The 23665-nt window shown below is 54.1% G+C and overlaps 8 protein-coding genes across 8 annotated transcripts; 4 read left to right on the plus strand and 4 right to left on the minus strand.

Moving 5' to 3' along the window:
* Positions 1-638: 638 nt before the first annotated feature.
* Positions 639-2509, minus strand: CABS01_12053 (uncharacterized protein; the record flags this gene model as incomplete). The annotated part of the gene is made up of 9 exons (XM_060545407.1): positions 639-1033; positions 1086-1153; positions 1210-1545; positions 1604-1641; positions 1698-1765; positions 1830-1866; positions 1921-2105; positions 2165-2303; positions 2402-2509. 9 exons carry the CDS (start codon positions 2507-2509, stop codon positions 639-641), a joined length of 1374 nt encoding a protein of 457 aa, XP_060396923.1.
* Positions 2510-4446: 1937 nt separating this feature from the next.
* Positions 4447-6593, plus strand: CABS01_12054 (GMC oxidoreductase; the record flags this gene model as incomplete). Its single annotated transcript, XM_060545408.1, has 3 exons — positions 4447-4511; positions 4596-5758; positions 5833-6593. The coding sequence occupies 3 exons, from the start codon at positions 4447-4449 to the stop codon at positions 6591-6593; spliced, it is 1989 nt and encodes a 662-aa protein (XP_060396924.1).
* Positions 6594-6633: 40 nt separating this feature from the next.
* On the minus strand, positions 6634-6951 carry CABS01_12055 (uncharacterized protein; the record flags this gene model as incomplete). The annotated part of the gene is made up of 1 exon (XM_060545409.1): positions 6634-6951. The coding sequence occupies one exon, from the start codon at positions 6949-6951 to the stop codon at positions 6634-6636; it is 318 nt and encodes a 105-aa protein (XP_060396925.1).
* A 2875-nt stretch (positions 6952-9826) lies between these two features.
* Positions 9827-10117, plus strand: CABS01_12056 (uncharacterized protein; the record flags this gene model as incomplete). The annotated part of the gene is made up of 1 exon (XM_060545410.1): positions 9827-10117. One exon carries the CDS (start codon positions 9827-9829, stop codon positions 10115-10117), a length of 291 nt encoding a protein of 96 aa, XP_060396926.1.
* A 1115-nt stretch (positions 10118-11232) lies between these two features.
* Positions 11233-14184, plus strand: CABS01_12057 (uncharacterized protein; the record flags this gene model as incomplete). The annotated part of the gene is made up of 1 exon (XM_060545411.1): positions 11233-14184. One exon carries the CDS (start codon positions 11233-11235, stop codon positions 14182-14184), a length of 2952 nt encoding a protein of 983 aa, XP_060396927.1.
* A 3969-nt stretch (positions 14185-18153) lies between these two features.
* On the minus strand, positions 18154-18981 carry CABS01_12058 (uncharacterized protein; the record flags this gene model as incomplete). Its single annotated transcript, XM_060545412.1, has 1 exon — positions 18154-18981. One exon carries the CDS (start codon positions 18979-18981, stop codon positions 18154-18156), a length of 828 nt encoding a protein of 275 aa, XP_060396928.1.
* A 776-nt stretch (positions 18982-19757) lies between these two features.
* Positions 19758-21176, plus strand: CABS01_12059 (amidohydrolase; the record flags this gene model as incomplete). Its single annotated transcript, XM_060545413.1, has 1 exon — positions 19758-21176. One exon carries the CDS (start codon positions 19758-19760, stop codon positions 21174-21176), a length of 1419 nt encoding a protein of 472 aa, XP_060396929.1.
* Positions 21177-21244: 68 nt separating this feature from the next.
* Positions 21245-22522, minus strand: CABS01_12060 (uncharacterized protein; the record flags this gene model as incomplete). The annotated part of the gene is made up of 4 exons (XM_060545414.1): positions 21245-21623; positions 21682-22058; positions 22119-22238; positions 22319-22522. 4 exons carry the CDS (start codon positions 22520-22522, stop codon positions 21245-21247), a joined length of 1080 nt encoding a protein of 359 aa, XP_060396930.1.
* Positions 22523-23665: the final 1143 nt, after the last annotated feature.

Consider the following 23665-nt stretch of genomic DNA (forward strand, 5'->3'; position numbering starts at 1 on the left):
TGCGGTAAAATGTCTGGATGGTAAGCTGTTTTCCTCTTTTTCTTTCGGAATCCGAGTCAGTATTAAGATCCACTATTGTCATTGGAACAGCCAACGATTTTCCCGCAAGCATTGAAAGCACGGGGCTTTGATTAGTATTCATTTCCAGATGAACCAAACTGATTTTAGGCCCCTGTATAGTTTGGGTTGGGACCTACTCAATGACCTATAAATTCTCCCGATTTTACTCTGCGTTTTCATGAGATATCTCGCGCCTGATATAAGGAAAGACCTTTTTTGAGATCACACTTCATGATGCGGGGCATCACGGTCAAAATAACGAGAACCGAAGCCTGAAGACAGAGACAACGATGTGCCAGCTGCATTTTTCATTGCTCAAATCATCTATTCACGACAGCCTCATCTAAATTCGGGGGTGATTATGACTTTGGCAATGTGGCATGGTACATTGTGTTGTTGTAGTTGTCTTTACACCTGTCCCACAGACTTTTGTTGTTCTCACCGAAGGGCCAGGATAGGTGATTGTTGATGAGATGTTCAACTGATTCACCTCATTTGCTTTTCAAAGCTCAAACATACATCGCTGATCATTACACGTTAGAGACGTTCCTTCTTCATCAGACAGAAATAACAGACCCCTATTTCCCATACGCTCGTGCCCAGTCCTGTCTCTCCAAATCATCCCTGCTCTCCTCATCGGTCATTTCAAGAGTATACTGTGTGTCGTTATCACACGTTGTCGAACTGCCCCCGAAGTCTCTCAGCTTGACTGCATGTGGCTTTTGTGGAGAGTTGCTGGGCGATGGCTGGGTGCTCGATTCATGTGAGGCATGGGAATGATGCGATTTTTGAATCGCTGTCGTAGACCGTGCTTGCGACTTTCTTCGGTGCGTTCCGGTTTGTATTGTCGATTTGATAGTGGTGAAGAATACTGGCAGCTTCTTGAAAAGAGGTCGTAGTGCCGGGAGACTACCGCAGATGATTGCTAGGTTGAGCTCGACGGATGACCATAGCACGACGTCGACGTTATCCCCTAGAGCGGCTATTAGCATCAATCTCATACGAAGATGACCGGGAGACCTTACAGGTAGAGTCAAATGAATTAGCGAATGAGACCAAGTATTTAAGTCGGATCATACTCGCGACGCAAGCACTGCAATCCTGAGTTAACATTTGTAAAGCCGCTCCAATAGTTGGCACGTCACTTACAAGGATCCAATAGCAAACATGCAAACCAATGCCATTCTCTTCTTCTTTCCCAGTTGAAGCTTAATCAGTTCTGGAATAGGGATGACAATCAAGATAATATCCTCCAGGATACTGCAAGCAGCGCCTCCGTAACTGATAGCCGAAACATTGAGGCAACGACCTTGGATAGATCGATCCCAGATCGACTCAATTGGTAGGCATTGAAATACCATCAACAGCAGAAACATGAAGCCGTGGACGAACAGAAACACCATGAGGATTTTGATTGCCAGGCGGAACTTCTGATTGGTGAACACGCGGGAGTAGAAGCAGGCAATGGAGGCTTTGGCAAAGACTCTAGTGTACAATTAGCGATAGTCCTTTACTACCTCAGATCGTGTCTCGATGCACATACTGAACAAAGATGTAAAGCATCTGCAATACATAGAAAATCTGAAGGGAGTCTCAGTTAGCTGCGAAGATTCGTGATATGCCGTGCGTTGTCGTACCTGCAAAATAGTCTTGCCATTTCCCGGGTCAATATCCCAATAATGAAGTCCGAATCCCATTGCAGCATCTAATGTGCAGCTGAAGTCAGCACTAGACACCCAGTTTCTTGAGCCACGAAGGAAAGTGCATACTTGTGTAGCCAAGGCCGGACATGACTATCAAAAATGCCTGCCACCGTTAGTGAGTCAGTTGCTACGAATGAACCATCACCAGGAACCTTACCAAGGCGATCAGTGCCGTCCAGTCGTCCCACCACAGTCGGTTCGTGACCTGTAATCGGGCCAGGCATCGGAGAGCTACCGTGAGGATCGTGATAACGGGTAGGCCAATGGAGAAAACCTTGGAGAATTTTCTGCGGTCAGGGTAAGGATAGCCCTCACATAACTGTTGTGAGATACGGGCGGTGGCTTCAAAGTAATGTTAGTGAGAATCGAGCCATGACGACGCCTTAGGTACCACCACTCACAAACTTGATCATCGAACTCGCAAGCTTGCTGTATACATGCGGAGGCGCGGGCTTGCAGAGGGATGTTGGTGCACACGCAGTCCGTCAAGCCGTCGAGGGTACAATTGCCAGAATGGAACGCATCGACGAAGCATGGCATCTAGGAAATAAATCAAGTCAGTGAGTGTAACTAAGTGCTGACTCAAAATCATGAGATGGCTGTGAAACACCACGACTGAGACTGTGAGAGTGACTTACCGCACATTTTGGCGTCGTCGCGAGTAGCTTTGTGATCTCAGTCGTGTTCAATTGAGGCACCGTTGCCTGTGCCGTCGCAGCAAACAGCAGGACGACTGCGACCCGCATGATTTGCTTCATTCTCAAAAACGATGCGACGGCATGCGATGTGTGGTTGATGCCGATCGTTGCATGGGCGTACAGATGTCACAACGGCGAAAGAAACCCCCATCAACAAGGCCGGGCCCATGCGGGATCAGGGAGACATCCTGTATATGAACTGGGCATTACATGTCGGCGACCGGAGTTTCGTTCATGAGACCAAGTCCATAGGGCAAGATCGCCACTCAGCCGCCACTACGAAACAATGGCTTGCGATGGACGAAAGCGGCACACTTTGGGATGGCCTCGACGTCGCGGAGACGGGGAAGCGCTCCCAGCTCTCGTCGCTAACGTCTGGGCGACTAGACTTGCGGATTATGCATCCAGCCCAATTGCTTTGGCGAGAGCGCCACGGGGCTTACTGCTCACATCACCATGTGCGGCTACCCGGCTTCTTTCAAAGCGACGTATAATAGGTGGATGACAGCGCTTGCTTGATGTCTCTCGCTTATGGGATGACGAGCAGCAACGGTGACAGGCTGCTTGCGTGCGTCCGCTGTGCTCAAGTTATAGTACGCATTACTCTGAGTTTCTTCTTCCAAGCGCTATCACATCAACAAATGTGACGAATGAAGATTTTCGGTGGTAAAGATGAAGTTGGCTGAATAACTCAATGCGAGCCGCATCATCAACAGCCCGTTTCTTGGGATCTTGATGGCTTTCCCGCCGGTGGTATCCTTCACTGCATTGGGGCCGTTACAGTCGTGAGATGCTCACACGCTGTACTGTAATAGGCTTGGGGCGGACACCGGGTTTCTTTGGCAATAAAGGTGGTGCTAACCAAGATCAGACTTTAGTGAGCCAGGTTTCTACGGGGAGTCGGGGGACAGGGCAGAATGAAAGGCCGGGCTCGCATATTGCATGCCCAACCGCAACTCAGCTGGGCGGACGGCTGAGCAGAACGAACAAAAGATTTGCTCAGGGGTGGCCTGATTCATGTCTTTACGGATTCAATGGGACCATGAACCTCCTCGCTTGTTTATGTTTGAATAATGCGAGGCGCAGGTTTGCGAGACTCGACCGGTTCATCCAACATGTCATCGATCGTACCTTGAGGATGGACACATGGGAGATGCATGAACTAAAGAAATAAGGCTAATTGGGAGCTTTGACAACACCCCGCGGAGCGCGTATAAGGTCATCCCCGGACGAACTAGTCCAGTCATGAAGATATCTGGCCATGTTTTACGTTTTTCCCATTCAGAATTTGGACCGATGTCTCCCTCCAAGGCTGAGCTATCCCCCGCATAACCAGGACCGTCCGTCTGCCCTCGTGCTCGGCGCTCCGAAGTGCATCGGATAGCTTTCCCGATTCAAGACATCCTACAGCGCAATCTCATTTAAAGCAGCCCCCGCAACAGTCATGCCAAGTTCGCGCCCGCCGTGACTGCGACGCTGGCCCCTGGCATCCTCCTCACCTTAATCGGCCTCCCGCTCGTGTTCCCACATGACCAGCATCATTCTCAGATTCTCCCCCGTGCTCGTACCAGGGGGGCAACCTCCACGTCCTTCCCTAATCGTTCCTTCGGCCGACGATGGTAGGCTGAATGAACCACGAGAAGGGCGATTCTGGGACCTTGAGTGGGAAGGTTGCCATACATAGCATCACCTACATTGATCACCGTCACATAGGAAAGAAGCAGGTCACATCCGAGATGGGGAGGGTACATGACGGGCAGCGACATGTCTAATCAAATGCAAGGGGCGTTGCGACTTTTCCCATGTCGCGATCAGGCGCATCGCGTCGAGGAGGACAAGTGAGGTTTCTTGGACCAAGTTCTTAAGGGGAATGTGCGCCGCTCCTGGAGAAAGACTGACTTTCTGACGACGGGCGTTCCTTTTTGAGTTGCTTGGTGCTGCGACCTCTGCAAGAACCAGTTCGAAAGCCTCCAATCTCATCCAAGATGCGTTGGTGTCTCCATGTCACAAACGTGTTGCTCGGCTACATCGTGGCCACGGCCTCTGCTGTGTGAGTTTGACCTACCCCAAACCTTAAGACGCGAGGTACGCAAAGTATGAATGTGGTTGGCTGACGCGGATACAACATTGATAGCCCGAGCCAGCACTTTGTCCCACGGCAATCTACCGACATCCTCGCGTCTTATGACTACGTCGTTGTCGGTTCCGGGCCGGGTGGTGGCCCACTTGCCGCCCGGCTCGCCATCGCCGGGAAGAAGGTCCTTCTCATCGACGCCGGCGACGACCAGGGAGACTCGATCCCGTACCAGGTCCCTGCGTTGAACCTTCAGTCGACAGAGTACGCCCCAATGAAATGGGACTACTACGTTCAACACTTTGCCGATCTCGAGGCCCAGAAGAAGGACTCCAAGATGACATACCGACTTGCGAACGGGGAGCTCTACGTCGGACTCAACCCACCGGCTGGCGCTGAGCCACTCGGCATCCTTTATCCTAGAGCTGGTACGCTGGGTGGCTGCGGCAGTCACAACGCGTTGATCACGGTCTACCCGCACAAGTCAGACTGGGATGGCATCGCGACCTTGACCGGAGACACCACCTGGGGCGCGTCCAACATGCGCAAGTACTTCCAGCGCCTAGAGAACGCTGAATACTTGCCCAATGGTATTGTAGGACACGGGTTCGACGGCTGGCTTACCACCTCCGTGACGGACCTCGGACTTGTCATCAAGGATGTCAAGCTCCTTACGGTTATTCTGTCCGCTGCTTCCGCCATGGGCAAGAGTCTCCTGGGATTGATCTTCTCGACGATCCAGGGTCTCGGCGAGGTTCTCCTTCGTGATCTCAACGTCGACCTGCCCAGCCGTGACTCTGCCGAGGGCCTCTACCAGGTCCCTATCTCTGTCAACAAGGGCGTCCGCAATGGACCGCGCGAATTCGTCCTGGACACGGCCAACGCGAAGAACGCGGATGGTTCTAGGAAGTATCACCTCGACATTAAGCTCACCACCCTCGTGACCAAGGTGCGCTTCGACCAGAGCGGCGCGAAGCCCCGGGCCGTGGGGGTAGACTTTGTTACGGGACAGAGCCTTTACCGCGCCGACCCCCGATCCGGCGCTGCTGGCTCTGGCGTCGCCGGATCCGTAAACGCCACGGCCGAAGTCATCATATCAGCCGGCGCCTTCAATACCCCGCAGCTGCTCAAGCTCAGTGGCGTTGGCCCCAAAGAGGAGCTATCCTCTTTCGGTATCCCTTCTATCGTCGATCTTCCTGGTGTTGGCACCAACTTGCAAGACCGTGAGTTTTCTCATTTGCTGCTGACGAATTGATCATTCAATGTAGAGCCGTTTGACTGATCATCACCACAACAGGTTACGAGACGTCCGTTATTGGCGAAACGCCGACAAACTTTCAGATCATCGAAGGCTGCACCTTCATTCGCCCTGGCACCGACGATCCCTGCTTGAAAAAGTGGCAGGACGGCGCCGCGAGTGGTGATAGGGGGATTTATGGTTCCAACGGCATCAGCCTGGGTATCGTGAAGAAGTCGACCGTGGCAGAGGGAGACCCGGACCTCTTTATCGCGGGAGCACCAGTCGCCTTCCCTGGGTACTATCCCGGATACTCCGTCGATGGCACCGCGGATCAGAGACATTGGACGTGGATCACCCTCAAAGCCCACAGCCGCAACCGGGCCGGAACCGTCAAGCTGCGTTCAGCCGATCCGCGGGATATGCCGCAGATTGACTTCAACTCATTCCAGGACGAGGCAACGGGCGCTAAGGACATCCAGGCCGTGGTGGAGGGCATGAAGCTCTCGCGCAAGATGTTCGAGAGCGTCGTGCCCCTCACGGGAGGCTTCACCGAGGTCTGGCCCGGGAAGAACGTCACCGATGCGGACTTGCCCGAGTTCGTCAGGAATGAAGCCTGGGGCCACCATGCCAGCTGCACGTGCCCCATTGGCAAAGACGGCGATGCCACTGCTGTCTTGGACTCAAAGTTCAAGGTGAGAGGGACTGAAGGTCTGCGGGTGGTGGACGCGAGCGTGTTCCCCAAGATTCCTGGGTATTACATCGCGTCGGCGGTGTACATGATTAGCGAGAAGGCGGCGGATGTAATTCTTGGAGTATAGATACCTTTATGCTCTATTTTCTTCTTCTTTTACTGTATTGTTACACATGGCGGGCAGGAAAAGCGCGCCGTAGGATTTTGAGGTGTGACCACGAAGGGTCTCTTGGGCGTTTCCGTACATACTTGGTACCTACCACATACTTGACGACGTTAGAACAAATCATGAATCTACCACACCATTGCCTCGGATTGAGTGCGATCTGCTGGCCCTGCGACGTTGGTAAAGGCAACGCTGGCTGAATACATGTAGCCATGGCTGGGTTGGGCAGGGGACCGAAGGGTTTGCAAGGATGGGATGAGGCGGCGAACGAAAGCAAGCCGCAATATCTGTACTCTGTCACTCTCCCTGTACAGTCCATTTCAATTCAGATGATAGACCCTTGGGAAAGAGTCAATGCGAAAAGGTTGCTGCCGTGGGACTGAGACCGCGAGGCATCTCCCGAAGGCGCCTGTCTCAGTCCTTATATCACACGAGCTGATCAGTGGATCCTTGGAAATCCAGCACTGTTCTTAGGCTCGGCACAAGAACGGGTGTAGAACATGGAGCAGCCTGAGCAACAAAGATTTCATTATTCTTCTTTTTCGTGGAGAGGGATGAGGAGAAGAACGTGGAGCGTTGCCGGGAGATGATACTCCGCAGTGAATTTAGCAGTTGACCATCCTCTAAGACGATCATGATTCTTCAATGCGCATCTCCCGAGCAATAACCTACTGGAGTACGGGGATAAGCCATGGAGAGGCGTAAAGCCGTACTTGGTAGTGCTACGCCATGAGAGGCGGCCTGTGTGTGGCACAAGGTCAAGGAAATCTTTCAGATGGCAGAGGCAAGAAAAAGGGGCAGGGACCATTCCACGTGGCAATTCGATAGAAGAGGACAGCCCAGCCCAGGATTAGTAACGGCAGCGAGATTGCAAATGTTCAGCCGTCTGTGTAGTCTGCTAGAAAATCCCCCCGAGCGCAGACATAAGTTATTGCATGCGTTGGTGTGCGTTGGTGCGCTTGCGGGTAACCGTGCCGGCATGGTTTGGGGTGGGAACATGTCGGCAGTGGTGATTAGGACAAACGCCAGAGAGAAAAAAGCACTGCAAGTTGGCAAGTTAACTACGGATATTCCACCTTACTTTACACTGTACAGGCAGTAGGGAGTAAAAGGAGGGAGTAGCGTCAGCAAACAAACAGAGGCAAAGCTGCGTTGGGATAAGCCCGGACGCTTGCGAGCGACACCACACCCTCATTCTCTAGATTCCTCGAGTCTGTGAGTCCACGGATACGTATTGCTTGCGCCGCGTGGATGGAAGCAGCCATCAGCAAACCGAGGTAGATGTTGGTTTGTGGACGCGTAGACCCGGCCCGGCCGAAGTCTAATACCGCCGCTATTTGACCTGGCAAAGTGACAGTTGGCCTAGTCAGCCAGTCGGAGCGATAGGCTCAGAGGCTCAGAGTAGACCGGACGGGCGGGGACCACGGGGGGCGAGCCTTGAGGAGATTTCGACGTGATTTTGGCTTCTTTTGGCGTTGGCGTCGAAAATCCGTTGGTGTGGTACCCTCCGACCAGCAACCGACTCGCCGATAGAGACTCAAGGAGGCGTTCGGGGAATCCTCCTAGGACGCAAACGAGGCTTTTGTGTGGCTTTTGCGCCCGCTTCGCTTTGCCTTTGAGCTTGCCTCTTCTTGACATCTTTGGGGGTGACTTTGCATCATAGGCGCAAACTTCGGGTGCCATTCACCCCTCCTCCTTTTGACCTCATTCCTCGAAAGCTGGGCCGAGTCCCCCAAGTCCCCTGCCCCTCCAGCCCTCTCCAGCTCTCCAATCTTGTGGAAATGCAAATGCAAATGCAATTTAGACGTAGCTAGCTGTTTGGCTGCTCGTAGGGTCCCGGCACACGATTCGAGAGAGCTCCGGTCCATGCATCCTCCACCACCACCACTCATGCACTCATCAGCTCCTCCTTTACGAACCCGAATTTCTCAGCTCATTATTAGTCTGCAAGACGTAAGTATCCGTACGGCGTCCGTACCGTGTTTTTTCTAGATGAACCTTGGGCTTAGCATCTGCCCTAGCCAACAAGTCCGAAATGAGGACACGACGCGGACCTGGCCTGGCCAAGGTGTGTGGTGGAGAATAGTCTTACAGCTTACCCATTCTCTGGCGAACAGTGGCACAGCAGAATGAAAAGTCTTGACGACACGAGTGTCTGTGCAAGGAACAACGATGTCTTGGGGCTCATGTCTTGGAAGTTAGGCGGCCGGCATCATCCCCCCATCCTCTCTCCCTCCCGCCCGCGGCGTTTGCGCCCTTCTTGATAGTAAACACATAGTAAACTACCACCACACACCATCACGACGACAACCACCAAGATCCAAGGTCCAACAACACCACCTCCTCCGACGTAGTGTCTTGGAAGAGACAGGGACTCCCGCCCAGCCAGTGTGGACCACAGATTCTCATCGCGGCGATCAAGACGCACGGTTAACTTTCCCCTCGCAGTTCGCAAGCCCGTCCCGTGCCCATTGGAACGGGGCACATCAGCTTATTCCCCGCGGCCCAGGGTCGCAGACGCGCGATGGTTCGCTGCTAGTTTTTTCCTTCCTGGGCTCTCTTGCGATTGTTGGCCCTTCTGCTCTTGCTTGTTGCTTGCCTGCCTGTTCGCTTGCTATTATACATACTAATTATTACCCCTGACCACAAACCCTGGCAACGAACCCAGGGACGCAGCTTCAGCTAATCCAGCTAAAGACAAAGCACGCAGGGTTTGATGGACAACGGCGTATCATCGCACTGGTTCGTGAGGGCGCTACACATGGGTGACACGGTGATTTGATGGCCCTTCTCTGCCCTCTCTGGGCCTCTGGATCCCCTTGCTCAGGCCATCACGAACATGCGGTCCCGCAATTCGCTGATCAATCCAAACGACACTGGACTGAAGCTGGCCTAGGCCGTCGCAAACTGATCTGATTCTGATAGCAGACGCGTAGAACCTGTCATGTACCGAGGACGAACAGACCTCCTTTCGACGTCTTCGAGACGTCGACTCCGTAAACACTCACGGCTCCGCACCGCTTCGCAGCTTTTGACAGCGTACTTGAGTCAAGCAACACCCACCAGTGCCACGCCCCCCGGCAAGACGTCACATTGGGAGCGACAAGCGCAGATGGTCAAGATATCCGTATCTGAAATGCGCACTTGCCGAATGCAAGATTTACTGCCGATTTCTCCAAAGATTTGCAAAGGACATGACGTCCCCCTCAGGGCTCAGGCATGTCCCCTACACTGCCGAATCCAATGGGCTATCTGCGCCCCCTTCTCCAATCCCATCAGCAGTGCAGCACAAACAAAGGACAATGGCAAGATGGAGGCTTGATCGGCAACGACCGAACCGCTCGTGGAGCCTGGGTCGTCGCTTGCTTTCCCCAGAAAGCTATGTAAAATGGATCGGTCACAACTCACAAAGCAACCCTTCCAAGGCTTCCCGCTCGAGGCGACAGATTCGAGAAGAAGAAGAAGAAGAAGAAAAACTCTGCTAGATCTGTTTGCCGGGTGGGGGGGAGGAGAGGGGAGGAGGAGGAGGGGGCCAAGCCCAAGGCCAAGACGAAGGGCCCGGAGGGGTGGGAAACACAGAGACACAGAAACACTGTGTGCGAGGCATCGGAATGTCAGCCAGGACTCCTCCTCACGTGGCGAGACCGTTCTCAGCTCCCCACGCCACCAGCGCTAAGATGAACATGGATTGGAAGCGGGCACTGTATTGCAGAGAGCAATATGGGAGTTGGAGTGAGTTGAAGTGGGAGCGAGGGTGTGTGTAAGCCTCACTATCTTCCCTCCCGAGTCCCCGGCCCGGCAACAACACTGATGCTGTCATACTTGCTTTTTCCTTCTTTTCTCCTCTAGTCATCGTCCCGTCTTTTCGTCCGGTCCCAAGACTCATGAGCAGAAAAAAAAAAAGCCCTTTCCTTTTCTCCTGAAGAGTTCGGGCCAGGGGGTCTAACGCTGGGACCCAATGCCAGCTAGTGGTGGCATATGTCAGTCTCTTGTCTTGAATGGCCTGGCCGCACTGGCTTTCCTGTCTGATTTCCGGCCCTTTGTGTCAAAGCGGACGGCCTAGCGCAGGTCGTCTCTGGGGTTAACTGCTCTAGCGTTGAATTGGTGCTTGGAACATCCCTTGTACCTGGCACTACGGCTTCCTGATCCTCCAATGTAGACGCCGTGTTTGTCTCTCTTGGGTACAATCACGATTCATGGCTCCGAGCCGGGACAATGCCTGCTTCTCCCAATGAGCCCCATTTGGCGTGGTTGGTGGCTTGCCGCTTGATTCTTGTCTCTATCGATGGCCACAGACTAGGCCTCGACCTGTCCGAGAGCTCTTCGGAGGAGGAGAAGGAACCTTGGCTGGGACAAGCAATCACCTTGAGTGAGGTTCAGCTTTGCCCACCGCGGCGGAACTTACAGATAAACAGCTGAGCTCCCACGTTGCTCCATGAGCGGTGGAGAGAGAGCTCTGTTTCTTCATCTTCATTCCGCCTTTATCAGTAGCATTGATCTGACCATATAGTGTCGTGTGCGGATCAACATACAAGGCTACCCTCGATAACAACCCCAGAGCCACTGCCTCCAACATCACCGTCTGAGATAACAACCCCTCATGTCTTTACAGCCCTACGTGGCACCAAGACGAGGCACTATGACCGCTGCCATGTATGGCAAGCCAAAGGCCAAGGAGTCCGTCCTGGACCTCTGCACGAGGGCCACGCTCCTCGGAAACAACATCTCGGTGCGCATGCTCGAGTTCCTCACCAACGTCAAGCACCAACCGCACGGCTTCAGGGAGCTCGCCAATGACTTCCTCGACATCTGCCGGATACTATGGTCCATCGAGGCCGGCCTTTCCGAGGCTGCTCGCACCCACCAGGAGTTCCCCGCCGACATGATCAAGGAGCTCGACATGAAGTTCCGTTCGACCAACTCCGACTTCCAGGTCCTCGACCACATGATGTTCGAGTTCCTCGAGTACGAAAAGAAGGGTGCCATGGGCAGGATCCAGCGCGGCTGGCGCATGATGTTCGCCGACAAGGAGATCTTGAGGATGAGGGAGTCGATACGCAAGGCAAGGGATGCGCTGAGGATGAGTGCTCTCGTCTTCCAGTGGTCTCTTGGAAACTCAAAGACGGACGATGCTGTCGGCAACGGCTATGCTGGCCTCGCCGCTGCATTGGACCGCATCAGCAACCACAACTCGACTGTGCGGATATCAAAGTCCAAGTCCTTCGAAGTCCAGCCGACGGCACTACCGGATCGCTCAGACGAGAGGTCTCCTCCTCTCCCTCCCCTTCCCGCTCTCCCCTCTCAAGCACCCCACATCCCTCCCCCTTCCTTGGTAGAAAAGATGTCCGCAGACTTCGTTCTTCAGGAGGTGAGGCTATCACCAGACCCGCGTCGCCGCACATCCATCTCCAACAGGAGTCACCACAGCTCCTCAGAGAATGGACACTCGACCAGAATCCCCGACCGCAGAATCGGCCGCGACGATATCACAATCTCAGAGCACGGTCACTACGACCTCCACCCTGTCAGCACAAGAATCAACATGGACAGGAGATCAGCACGGGACGACATGACCATCTCGGATCGTGGAATGTCAGACCGCGGTATGTCAGACCGTGGCATGTCGGATCGCGACTATGACGCACCCAGCCGCATCTCAGACAGGAGGAACCTGCGCGACTCGGACAACACCATCTCACCCTCAACATCCGGCACAGAGACGCTCATCGGCGAGCTTCAGAACATCGCCGACAGCATCCCGACCAAGGTCGTTCGCCTCAAGGCCGACCCCATGACGATGCCTCGCTGGACACCTCGTCACAACGCCGATGGTAACCCGTCACTCAAGACCTCCCTCATCGCTGCTGTACAGGGCAAGAACCACAAGCTCGTCGAGCAGCTCTTGGACCGCGGTGTCTCACCCGACACCGGCCCGGATCAGCACGTTCTCGTGGATTCCGTCCTGTGCCAAGATCACGAGGCAGTCCGCCTGCTTCTTCTCTTCGGTGCCGATCCCAACTCTGCCGACAAGGATGGCATTACTCCCCTCTTTGCAGCGGTAGAGATGAACTCTCTCGACATCACCAAGATGCTTCTAAAGTACGGTGCGGATCCCAACATGTCTGCTGGACCTTCGCAGGAGTCCCCGCTCGCCATCGCCGTCATCGATGTCAAGATCGACTTTGTCCACATCCTCCTCACATATGGAGGTGACCCCAACCACATCATGGCCAACGGCAACACCGTCCTGATTGCGTCCATGAACAAGACGACACCAAAGAAGCTGGTCGACCTCATGCTCGACTACGGCTCCGACCCCAACGTCAAGAACAGAGAAGGTAAGACTGCTCTGTTCGAGACCATCATGGCCGCAAGAGTGGACCTTCTCACTGCTCTCTTGGACCACGGCGCCAACCCTAACCTGCCGGGTCCCAAGCACATGCTTTGGCCCGCGACCTACCAGGCACCTTGTCTGAAGGTCCTTCTGGCCCGTGGTGCTGACAACAAGCGTGCCCCCGGTAACATGGAGCTCGCTGTCAGTATCAACAACATTGAGTCTGTCCGCGTCCTACTGTCTGCCGGCGTCTCACCCAACATCAAGAAGGATGGCATCTACACACCATTGTGCACATCCATCCGCGACAACCGCGCAGACATCTTTGAGCTCCTCCTCACCAGCGGTGCCGACCCCAACCTCAACTCCGCCGAGTACCCCGCGTTCAAGTGTGTCACGCACTTCCGCACACACTTCCTCCCTCGCCTGGTCGCCGCCGGCAACGACCTCCACAACCCCAAGGGCATCATCGAGATGGCCGTCCGGGTCAACAACATGGAGGCCCTCAACTGGCTCCTCGACCAGGGCGTCAGCCCCAACGACAAGGGCGATGACGGCAACACCCCTCTGACGACCGCCATCAAGGAAGGCCGCATGGAGATGCTCGACGAGCTGATCGCCCACGGCGCTGACCCCAACGTCCGCGGCAGCGACTGGCCCATCGTCATGTCCGTCAACTACCCCGAGGTTCTCGAGAAGCTCCTCCCCGCCGTCCCGGACATCCGCTCGTTCAAGGGTTTGATGGAGCGTGCCGTCGTCGCCAACCAGCTCGAGAGCGTAAAGCTCCTCCTCAAGGCCGGCGTGTCCGTCGAGGACAAGAACGGCGGCGTCTTCTCCCCGTTGACCTCTGCCATCCGCGAGGACAACAAGGAGATCACCAAGTTCCTCATCGAGGAGGGTGGCGCCGACATCAACGCGCCCGGTGAGCACTTGCCCATCGTCAAGGCGGTGCGCCGGTGCCGCGGCGACGACACAGACATCCTTGAGCTGCTGCTCCGTCACGGCGCCGACGTCAACAAGATCTACCGTGGATGGAACGCCATCTTCCAGGCCGTCGAGAACGGCGACGCCAAGGTCCTCAAGCTTCTCGTCGGGGCTGGCGGTGTCGATCTCGATGCCAAGGACGATGCTGGCCGCACCGTCATGGAGATCGCGGCCGGTCGCGGCTGGGAGGAGTCTGTCGGTATCATCCTCTGGGATGGCAAGAACAAGTCGTGATCCTGCTATCGCGTCTTGTCTTGAAGCTTTCTTTTCTTTCTGTCTCTCTCACGTGTAACTGACTCAACGCCGAGAAATGGCGCAACTCTTTACTTTCTTTTGTAATGTCCATGTACGAGATATGGAGGATGGGGTGGGTAACTGAAGTTTTCTCATGTAACATGGCGGGGCTTTATGATATCAGATTGATTTGTTCTTCTAAGGCGCCTCGATATCATCTGTCTTTCTTCACTTCTATACCTCCCTGTTTAGACTCTGGATCTCTCAATACCTGATCACCTAATTGAATCTCAATACCACTTCAACATGACCTTTACACATGGCACTCGTGAATAAGTCCCCTTACAGTAGTCACTTCACTTAGGCCTAAGAAACAATATGAATAGCCTTCATGGAAGACCCACCTTCACCGAATACCTGCCTGCTTGATTCTCATTCATCTCTAGGCGGATCTTGCCCACTATCACCCACCTGCCATTGAAATGCTGCAAAAGGTCGCCTACTAGAGTAGAACAGCAAAAGAAATGCCTCGTGGCGGAATCGAACCGCCGATCTTCTCATGTCACTATTACTAGTGAGACGCTATACCACTTAGCCAACAAGGCTGATGACGCTGTATCGCTTGTATGCTTGCTGACGGGGCGAGAGATTGCAGATTCATTTCTCGAGATTGCTTGTGCTGTGGGCTGGAGATGGGTAGGGCCGCGGGGCGGGTGCTTCTGTCCCACCAACCCACTTGGTTCACGATGGAGACATCTGAGGGGCAAGGGTCCGACGGTGTGGTCGGCCACAACTTCTTGGTCCTAGTGCATGAGCTGCGTGCCTCAGCTGGAAACGGTTCACAAGACACGACTGGAACTTGATGCAGGCGAGCTAAGAATCGTCCATTTTCCATACGTATAAAAATCGTGTATTGTTCTATTCAAGGTAGTGAAAAGGGATGTACGCCTATTTAATGCTTCGAAAGAAGGAAGGCCGTGTATGTGATGGTGGGCTGTTCTAAGATTGATAAAGGAATTTTGCTTCGCTGCCGTGATCTCATCCCGCGAAAGTTGGTAGTCCGCTGGTATAGGTCGGACCTAGCCCATTTACCCAAGGTCAACACAAGTGTCTAGAACTTCGACTTCAAGAGATGAAGCTCACTACTTACCCATAACTCTTTCTTGATTGATTCCAACAAGTATCAAAACCAAGCCGCTGCTTAAGCCCTAGAGGCAGCAGCTTTGGGAAGTTGACATTTTTGGCATGTCGTAGCAGTCGATGGCGGCGAGGCTGCAGGACACTGGCACATTTTGGAGGGATCCGAGAGTGCAGTGATGACCGAAACGGGAACGATGGGACCAGGCATATTGTTTGTCGAGTATTCGTGAGCGGTGGTTGGATCTAGAAAGAGATTTATAGAATCAAGAATGATTCATCTGAAGGTCTTGATATTGAGGTGAAGGTGTGCTGCTTGATGCTGTCGAGATCTAACTTCAAGAGCTACTGCCATCGTATTTATACCGAATTATAGACAGTCACCAGCTCTCGTCGCTTCCTAAGGTTGAGGTCTACGATATGACTAGTCACCAAATCACATTCTGACTGAGATGACAAGCATTACTTGAAAGAGTGCCAACGACATGAGACTTCGCTTTTGGGAAATAATCAAGAGCAACAGGGGTCGTCAGCCCTACAGGGCAGCGGGCTTACAGCTTGCTACACCGAGACACGATGTATCCGTAGCCTCGGTTGGATGAATCCTTCTCATATGGGCTGCTGCCGCTAGTAAAGGCAGTCATCGAGGCGAGTCGTACAGCCTGATTCACGTAAGTGGTCAACAAAGTCCTAAATAATGGGAAGTTGCTTATTGTCATTGGTTAAAGGGCAGAGAAACTGACTGGCAGAAGACGAGATAGGTTGGCTTTGAATGTCAAGCTTCCAGTCGGGCCGTCTGCACAAGGTCGGTCGCCGAGGCCAGCCTCTGGCTTGGTACATTGTCAGAAGATTTGATTTCGTTTTGCGTGTTGAAACGGGATGAAAATATCCATGAATAACGAATTATAGACATAAGCAAGCAATTCTGCACCAAGACCGCGCCGCAAAAGTGGATGATTCTCATTCTTGAATTTTAGTTCAGCTTGGAATGATTCTTCTACAAAAGTCTATTCGACGATGCACCCTGTCCTGTGGCAAAAGTTGAATTGCTAAGCTCACGAAGATATACTCTTGAGTGTCGATTGCCGTTTTGGGCAAATCTACGTTGAGCCGCAGGCTGGGGGCACTACTTACTTTGGAGGGCCAAGAGAAAAGAGACCAGTTTCCCGAATAGGAAATTGTACATCGCAGAGGCGCGACATGGCCAATTGCGCATTTTGATTCGTTTCCGAAGAGAAAGGCATCCCTTGAGGACTCGAGAGGCTGATTTAAGCGTCTTACTCATTGCCCATGGACCCGGGCGTGGGGGCGAAAACAACTCAGTCTGACAGGTTACAGGGCCAGGCACCCAGTGTATTCTGTCGTGCCATAGGGTTGCCTTTGCTGACACACATAGGGCTGAGCTGAGATTCATCACGAGGCAGAATGCACTGCAAAGATCGATCATGCACGATGAATTTCCTGAACGGGAAATAGAGATGCTGGCTATGCCGGGGCCGTTGATGAAGCCCTCGAAAAGCAGGACTCGGCCGAACGAGAGGGTGGGGAAAAGTGGGAGACTAGAGAGGGTGTATCTCTGAAGACACTTTTGTTGGTTCAACATGCCATCTACGTTACGCAAGGCCGCCCGAGTCCCAGTTTCCTCTGCTGCACTAGGGAGCTGTAGAATGCAGCAATGATCCACCATTCTAGATTCATCCCGTTGCGAGATAACAGGCTCGTGGAAGTATGGAAGCCTCGAGTCTCGGACTTTGGAAGCCACCTCCACACGCCATCGAGCCTGCAGAAGACCCAGCATGGAGGACTGAGACATTCCTGCGAAGACCTTTTCCCTTTCGTATTCCGGCCATTCAAAATTGACAGTTCACTACAATGCACTCATCAGAGGTGTTCCCATGTGGTAGAGTTGCGTACATGCCGCACGTAAGGTAGGTGAGTCGGTAAGAGAGCCCCCATTCAAGACAGCCGACTCCAATCTCGGTCACAGCATCGCAGCAGTTAGAATCGCGTTCATCCTCACATAAATCAATGTTTCGCATATGGCCATGTGTGCTACAAGATTCTGTGTCCTCATGACAGCAATCTGGCCAACGTTTGAGGCCTTCCCTGGGACGCTCGCGTCGCCTTACTGTCTCACCCACGCGTCTCCGTGGAACCAACCCCCAACACTGATGGTTGCGGCAGTCAGACGTCCAGCAAATTAGCACCTATGAGTGATTCTGTAGATTTCTCGAGAAACGACTCGAAGTGAACTCCCCCCAGCTACCACCGCCAAGTTCCCATCTGATATCTTGCCCTGTCAGGCGAGACCGTGATATGAGAAGTGCGTGCATCATACCCCTGCGCTACCATGCAATTCAGGGACTCGGCCGACTCTTGGGTTCTACAGACAATAGGCGAGAGGCATTTCGCATTGGCGGCAGGCACGAAGCCCTGGATGAAGAAATTACAAGAGGCATGTTGTGGAGTCACCAGTTCCTTACCATACTTAGTATGACTAGTCGCTGTACCGGATATCAGCACATCCCCGATAGTCTAGTGGTGAGGATATCTGCTTGTCACCGGGGAAATCCCAGGATTCGCAGGGGACCGGGGTTCAATTCCCCGTCGAGGAGTCTTTCTTTTTCTCTTTTTGGCATGTCATCCTTTCCGCCTTTCCTTGCTATCCTACAAGTTTCCCATCATTCGCGGAATCGTCAATCCACGCGCCGGGCACCGACAAACGGTCGCCATATGCAGATGTTGTTCGCGAGTCAACTACGTGTGCCTATAAGTGGAATGAAAGCGGGTACTTGACATGATTGTAAGCAAAGAGGCCGTCCATGCGCAGGTTTACTTGCCAGCGGCTCCCCATTTGTATGTTGACACAACACCACCATCCACAAGGATATCAGTCCCAGTAATGAAGGACGACTCCGGACTAGCTAAGAACGCTACGGCATTGACAATATCCTGAGGTGTTCCCACTCGGCCAGCCGGGCTTGTGGCAACAAACTTTGCCGCTGGACCGCCCTGTTCCATCTCTATACGACCTACCGCCGTTGAGATGACGCCCGGACTGATCGAGTTCACCCTCGCGCGCTTCTGGCCCCAGGTCGCGGCGGCGGCCTGCACGCGTACGAGGTTCCCGCGCTTGGATATGCCGTACGCACGAGGGGCCGAAGACGGGTCCGCGGTGTCGACGACGAGAGCGGGATGATCCAGGAGCTGGTCGACGGGCGCCGTGGCGAGATGTCGCTCTAGCTCGGCGGGGAGACCAGAGCCCATGTGGCCTGCCATGCTCGAAATGCAGATCAGGCTGGTGCCGGCCTGCGCAACGGGGAAGAAGGCGTCTATCACGTTGGCGGTGCCGATGAGGTTGACGGCGTAAATTCGCTGGGCGGTGTTGGCTGTAGGGGGCAAGCCCGCGGTATGCACGATGGTGTGCAAGGGCCCTGCCGCTGCGGCTGCGTTGACGAAGTCGTTGACGGATGCGGATTCGGAAACGTTTACCGGCATCGTCTGCACCGAGTATCCATCGTCTGTGAGTTCTCTCTGAGCAGCTGCGAGAGTTGCGTCCGAGAAGTCGCCAAGAAAGAGGTGGTGGCCTGTACCCAAACGACGGGCGATGGCGAGGCCCATTCCGCCACAACCAACGATCACCACGACTCGCGAATTCATAGCGGCGGTTTTCGGAGAGTGGGATATTTGGTTCGGAAGATAAGGTTACATGGAGATAGCTGATGGGCGACTTCCATAAGATCGTGGACGAAAAGCAGAACAATCAGCTAGACAATTTGTCGCGGTGGGCGAATTCTTCCCCCCAGGTGTTTTATACGCATTTCGCTGCCGTTTCTCGTTTTCAGTAAGAGAATGCGAGACCGAACTCGAGCTGATACCTAGTGAAACTCACCCTGGTCATCCCACTAAACCCCTTGTTTCTAAGTGTTGTGGAAGAGGATATGTCAAATTGCGCGTATAATACGGAGTATCCGTACAGCTCAGAGTGATGGGATGCATTGCATCAATTGAGTAGGTAGGTACATAACATACTTCGGGGACCAACAATGTGCGCCAGGCGTCCAGCTGCATCTTCGTCCGTTCTCCAACTTCAAGCCCAGAACCCGGGCCGGGAATCTTAATCCCCCGCCTTTGCAACAAGACGCGATAGTCCTCTATTCGATTGTATAGAACAAACGGTCAGATCCTTCGTCCGTATCAGGAAGGTACAGTCTTACGCACTGATCGCTACAATCAGGGATGCTTCCATCATCCATCGCCGACTCCGCACCGGCAAACTGCTCCGATGCGCTTATCAGCCACGGCAATGTCGTCCGCCACATCTTCATCTCTCATCATTGAATTGTAACCGAAGCATTGGGAACTCTGGAACCTCCAGCCAGTCTTCGCCTCTCCATTGTGTCTCTGCTCACCCCCGTTTCAGCTGCTGCCAGAAAATGACACTCCGCAAAGCTCCCGCCCTCGCCGGCCCCGCCATGGAGCTTCCCCGGCGCACTTCGCCGCGGCAGTGGGCGGCAGACGCCGAGGGTGCGATCCCGGAGAAGCTCATCAAGCCATGGAAGCTGCCTCCGCAGAACACCTACCTCTTTATCAACGCAAACGTCGTGGATGCCGCCAAAGGCCTCGTCATTAAAAACACGACCGTCAAGATCTCAAACGGCTTGATTGAGAACGTTGGGGGGAGCCCAGCCGACAGCAGAGGCAACGATGCCATTGTGGTAGATTTGCAGGGAAAATACCTCTCCCCGGGTCTCATCGACTGCCACGTCCACGTCAGCTCCGTGCCCGGCGAGGCCGGCCTCAACGGCGGCTTCGACATGGACGCCACCGTCTCTCATCTGCGGCAGTCTTTCGTCTGCGGTCGCATCCTGAGCAAGGGCTTCACCACGGTCCGCGACACGGGCGGCGCAACTCTCGCGCTCAAGGAGGCAATCCAGGACGGCGTCTTCCCCGGGCCTCGCCTGTTCATCGCCAACCAGGCTCTCTCGCAGACGGGAGGCCACGGCGATCGCAGAGGTGCCCACGATCACTCGGGGCTGTGCTGCGGCGGCACGGCGGGACTCTCCAGCGTCGTAGACGGCGTGCCGGAGTGTATCAGGGCGACGAGAGAGCAGCTCAGGACGGGGGCGGACTTTATCAAGATCATGGTAGGCGGCGGCGTGGCGTCACCGACGGACAGGATCGAGAACACGCAGTTTACGGCGGATGAGATCAAGGCCATTAGCGAGGTCGCGCGGAGCTACGGTACCTGGGTTACGGCGCACGCATATACCCCGCGGGCGATCCGCCACGCGGTCGAGAACGGCGTGACGGGCATCGAGCACGGCAACTTCATCGACAAGGAGACGGCGGAATTCATGGCCGATAACGCCGTGTGGCTGACGCCTACGCTGGTCACGTACGACGCCATGGGCTCCGACAAGTACAAGGGATTCTTGCCCCCTGAGAACCAGCGCAAGAACCAGGAGGTCTTGGAAAGAGGTCTCGAGTCGTTGAAAATTGCCGCCGCAGCGGGCGTGACCATCTGTCATGGATCGGATCTGCTCGGCCCCCTACAGGCTGAGCAGAGCAGGGAGTTTGGCATCCGGCAGCAGGCTCTCGGCAATAAGCAGGTGCTTCAATCCGCCACGGTTAACGCCGCCAGGATGCTTCGACAGGAGGATGTGCTGGGGCAGGTGAAGGAGAAGTTCGTGGCGGACTTGCTGATTCTCAACGGGAATCCGCTGGACGACGTCTCAATACTGGATGAGCCGGAGAAGAACGTCTTGGCGGTGATCAAGGATGGCAGGGTCTACACGAGCCGATGGAGCAAGCTTCCAGAAGACGTCAAGGAGCCACCGCGACTGATTGAATGAGCGCATGCAGCAAGCTTTATCAGGCAAAACCGAACATCGAGGCTTGGATGATCTATAATGTTCATATACTAATCTATATCTGGAACACTACTGCTTCTGCTATACGTGACCTTGCTGGGCATAGTTGGTGCTGAATCACTCTGCTCGGCCTCCCGAAGGTGCTGCTGCGACAAATTGTCCACGAGGACGAATCCGTCACTTTGGCGTTCGCTCCGCCGATTTGAGAGACCATCGGACTTGCCATTCGAGCTGTAGTAGTTTGCCGTACCCTTGGTTGAGTACGAGGAACGGCCCAGCAGAGGTCGGAGGAAGGGGATACACGCGAGGGTGATGCCGACGCCGGGCTCCAACGCGCTGAAGATGAGAGCGTTGGGGATGTTGAAGGTTACGTCGAGGTACACGAGGTTGGCAAGGTAGTAGAGGCGCAGAGCCGATACGATGCACGTACTACATTGGCAACATGGTCAGTACATCATCTTCTTCAGATTAGGGAGGCTTGGCTTACAAGACTCCGAGCGAGAAGGTGACGATCAGGGCGACCTTCTTGTACATCTCCAGCCGAAGACTCCACAAGTGAGAAATCGGCATGACGAGGACGATGATGTCGGTGATCATGTTCAACACCCCCATCGTGCCATCCGCTGCAGGCTGGTTCCCGCAGTGTCGGTTCTTGATATCGAGGAGCCAGTTGTCCGAGAGGGGGATGCAGATGAAGAAGGCGATCAGCACCGTGACCATGACCCACATCATGGTGAAGGCGGCCAGTATCCGCGCCGACAAGATCATGAACCTGGTGCTGAAGAGCTTGGAGTAGAGGAGAAGAATGGAGATCTTGCAGAGGCTGAGGCTGATGGCCCACAGGATCTGTTGCGCGACGAGGACCTAGAGGGAGATGCGTCAACAACTACATCGGGGTTCTTCGACGCGAGAGTTGGCACGAACCTTGAGAAACTTGACGATTGGCCCGACCCCATACTTGGGTATGATGACGGCATTGTGAAGGCCAACACCGCATTGCATCACAGCGACTATGGAAATTGCTTGCAAGGCATTGGAGAAGACCTGTCAGAGAAAAGTGAGTTGTAGTCCTCATCTCATCGCGCCGGAAGATAACTCCTTTGCTGGCGTGATGAACAACGTACGAGTCCAGCAATTATAGACCAATCACTCAAATCCATATCTCTATGCGCCATGCGCCTGGCGATGAGGCGGAGGATCACCATCAACGTCGGAATGATGATGAAGACGATAGACACCGCAACCACAGAGATCTGGCCCGGCTCCTCCAGCGGGAATATCACCACCTTGTCTCCCATCGCCGGCGTCTTCGGTAGTGATGCCGCCATATTGTCGTCCCGTGAGGTTGCGATGGGAAGGAGACCTTGACCTTGTCGTCCACACTGCGAGTGGATTATGCGGGAAGCGGAGGTGGGACGAACATTCAAAGGTCCAAGCATCCAATCCATGAGAGCAAGATGCTTCATTTTTGAACCTCTCGAGGTCTGTCCCTCCCCCCCAGTTCCCAACGGCCCGACGACTGGAACCCAGAACCCAGACCACAGACCTTTTTCTGCTCGTTTCTTTTTGGGGCGGGCCACATCAGGTCACCCAATAGCCCCCCAAGTGGTGGTTTTGTTTGCTTTTTCCTTTCCCACTGTGGGCACCAGAATGGCAAGCTGCATACCTTATCGACCGCAGTGCAGACGCTGTGCAGTTGTGACAGGGGGTCTGGACAGCCCAGAGTACCTAGAAGAGGAAAGGATAGAAATACTGGTGCGGCCACCTTTGCTGCCACGCGATCAGAGGTCGAGGGTAACAGCAGAAATGCCCAGACTTTTTCTTCCACTTCGTGAGAAACAGGCACTGCCAAGGACAGCAGGCTAACAAATGGGCTGGAGGTGTGATGACTGCGCTGCGTCGTGCTTTAGTGGTATGAAAAAGTGGATGCCTACAAACGAAATGATGTAAATGGGCAATGATTGAATTGTGAATATGATAGAAACCATGGGGGAAAACTGACCTCTGCGCTTTTGCTCGCGATTCATCGGCGACGGTAGATGCTCTCAATGAATTCCTCGTTTGGGATGTAGGGCATGGAAGCGTTTCCGATGACCTCTCTGAGTTCGAAAATTACCCCAAGGACAATGCCCTCATCTCATGGAACTGGCCATGGCTCCCGCAAAGTCCAAGGATCCTCGTGTCAGCCTGCCTAAAGAAGCCTGTTGTGTTACGGTAATCCGAGATCTCTACCCCGGTGCCTCAAGAGCACAGATACAGATCGCGGTCATTTCTACACGTACCGGGTTCGCGAAGAGATCCAGGCCGATTCCATCATAAAGGCATGGGTCGACGAACGAACCAGACGTGGCGTCGGGCGGAAGCAACCCCCTCGACGGCAGATGGCCAGCCCTTTGACCACGGACGCAGGGAAGAAAGAGACATGGATCCCCTCTCGCTAACCGAGAATCCTTCCTTTCTTTTTTCCTCCT

Source organism: Colletotrichum abscissum (assembly GCF_030869225.1).
Source record: "Colletotrichum abscissum strain IMI 504890 chromosome Unknown Scaffold_35.1, whole genome shotgun sequence".
NCBI lineage: Eukaryota > Fungi > Ascomycota > Sordariomycetes > Glomerellales > Glomerellaceae > Colletotrichum > Colletotrichum abscissum.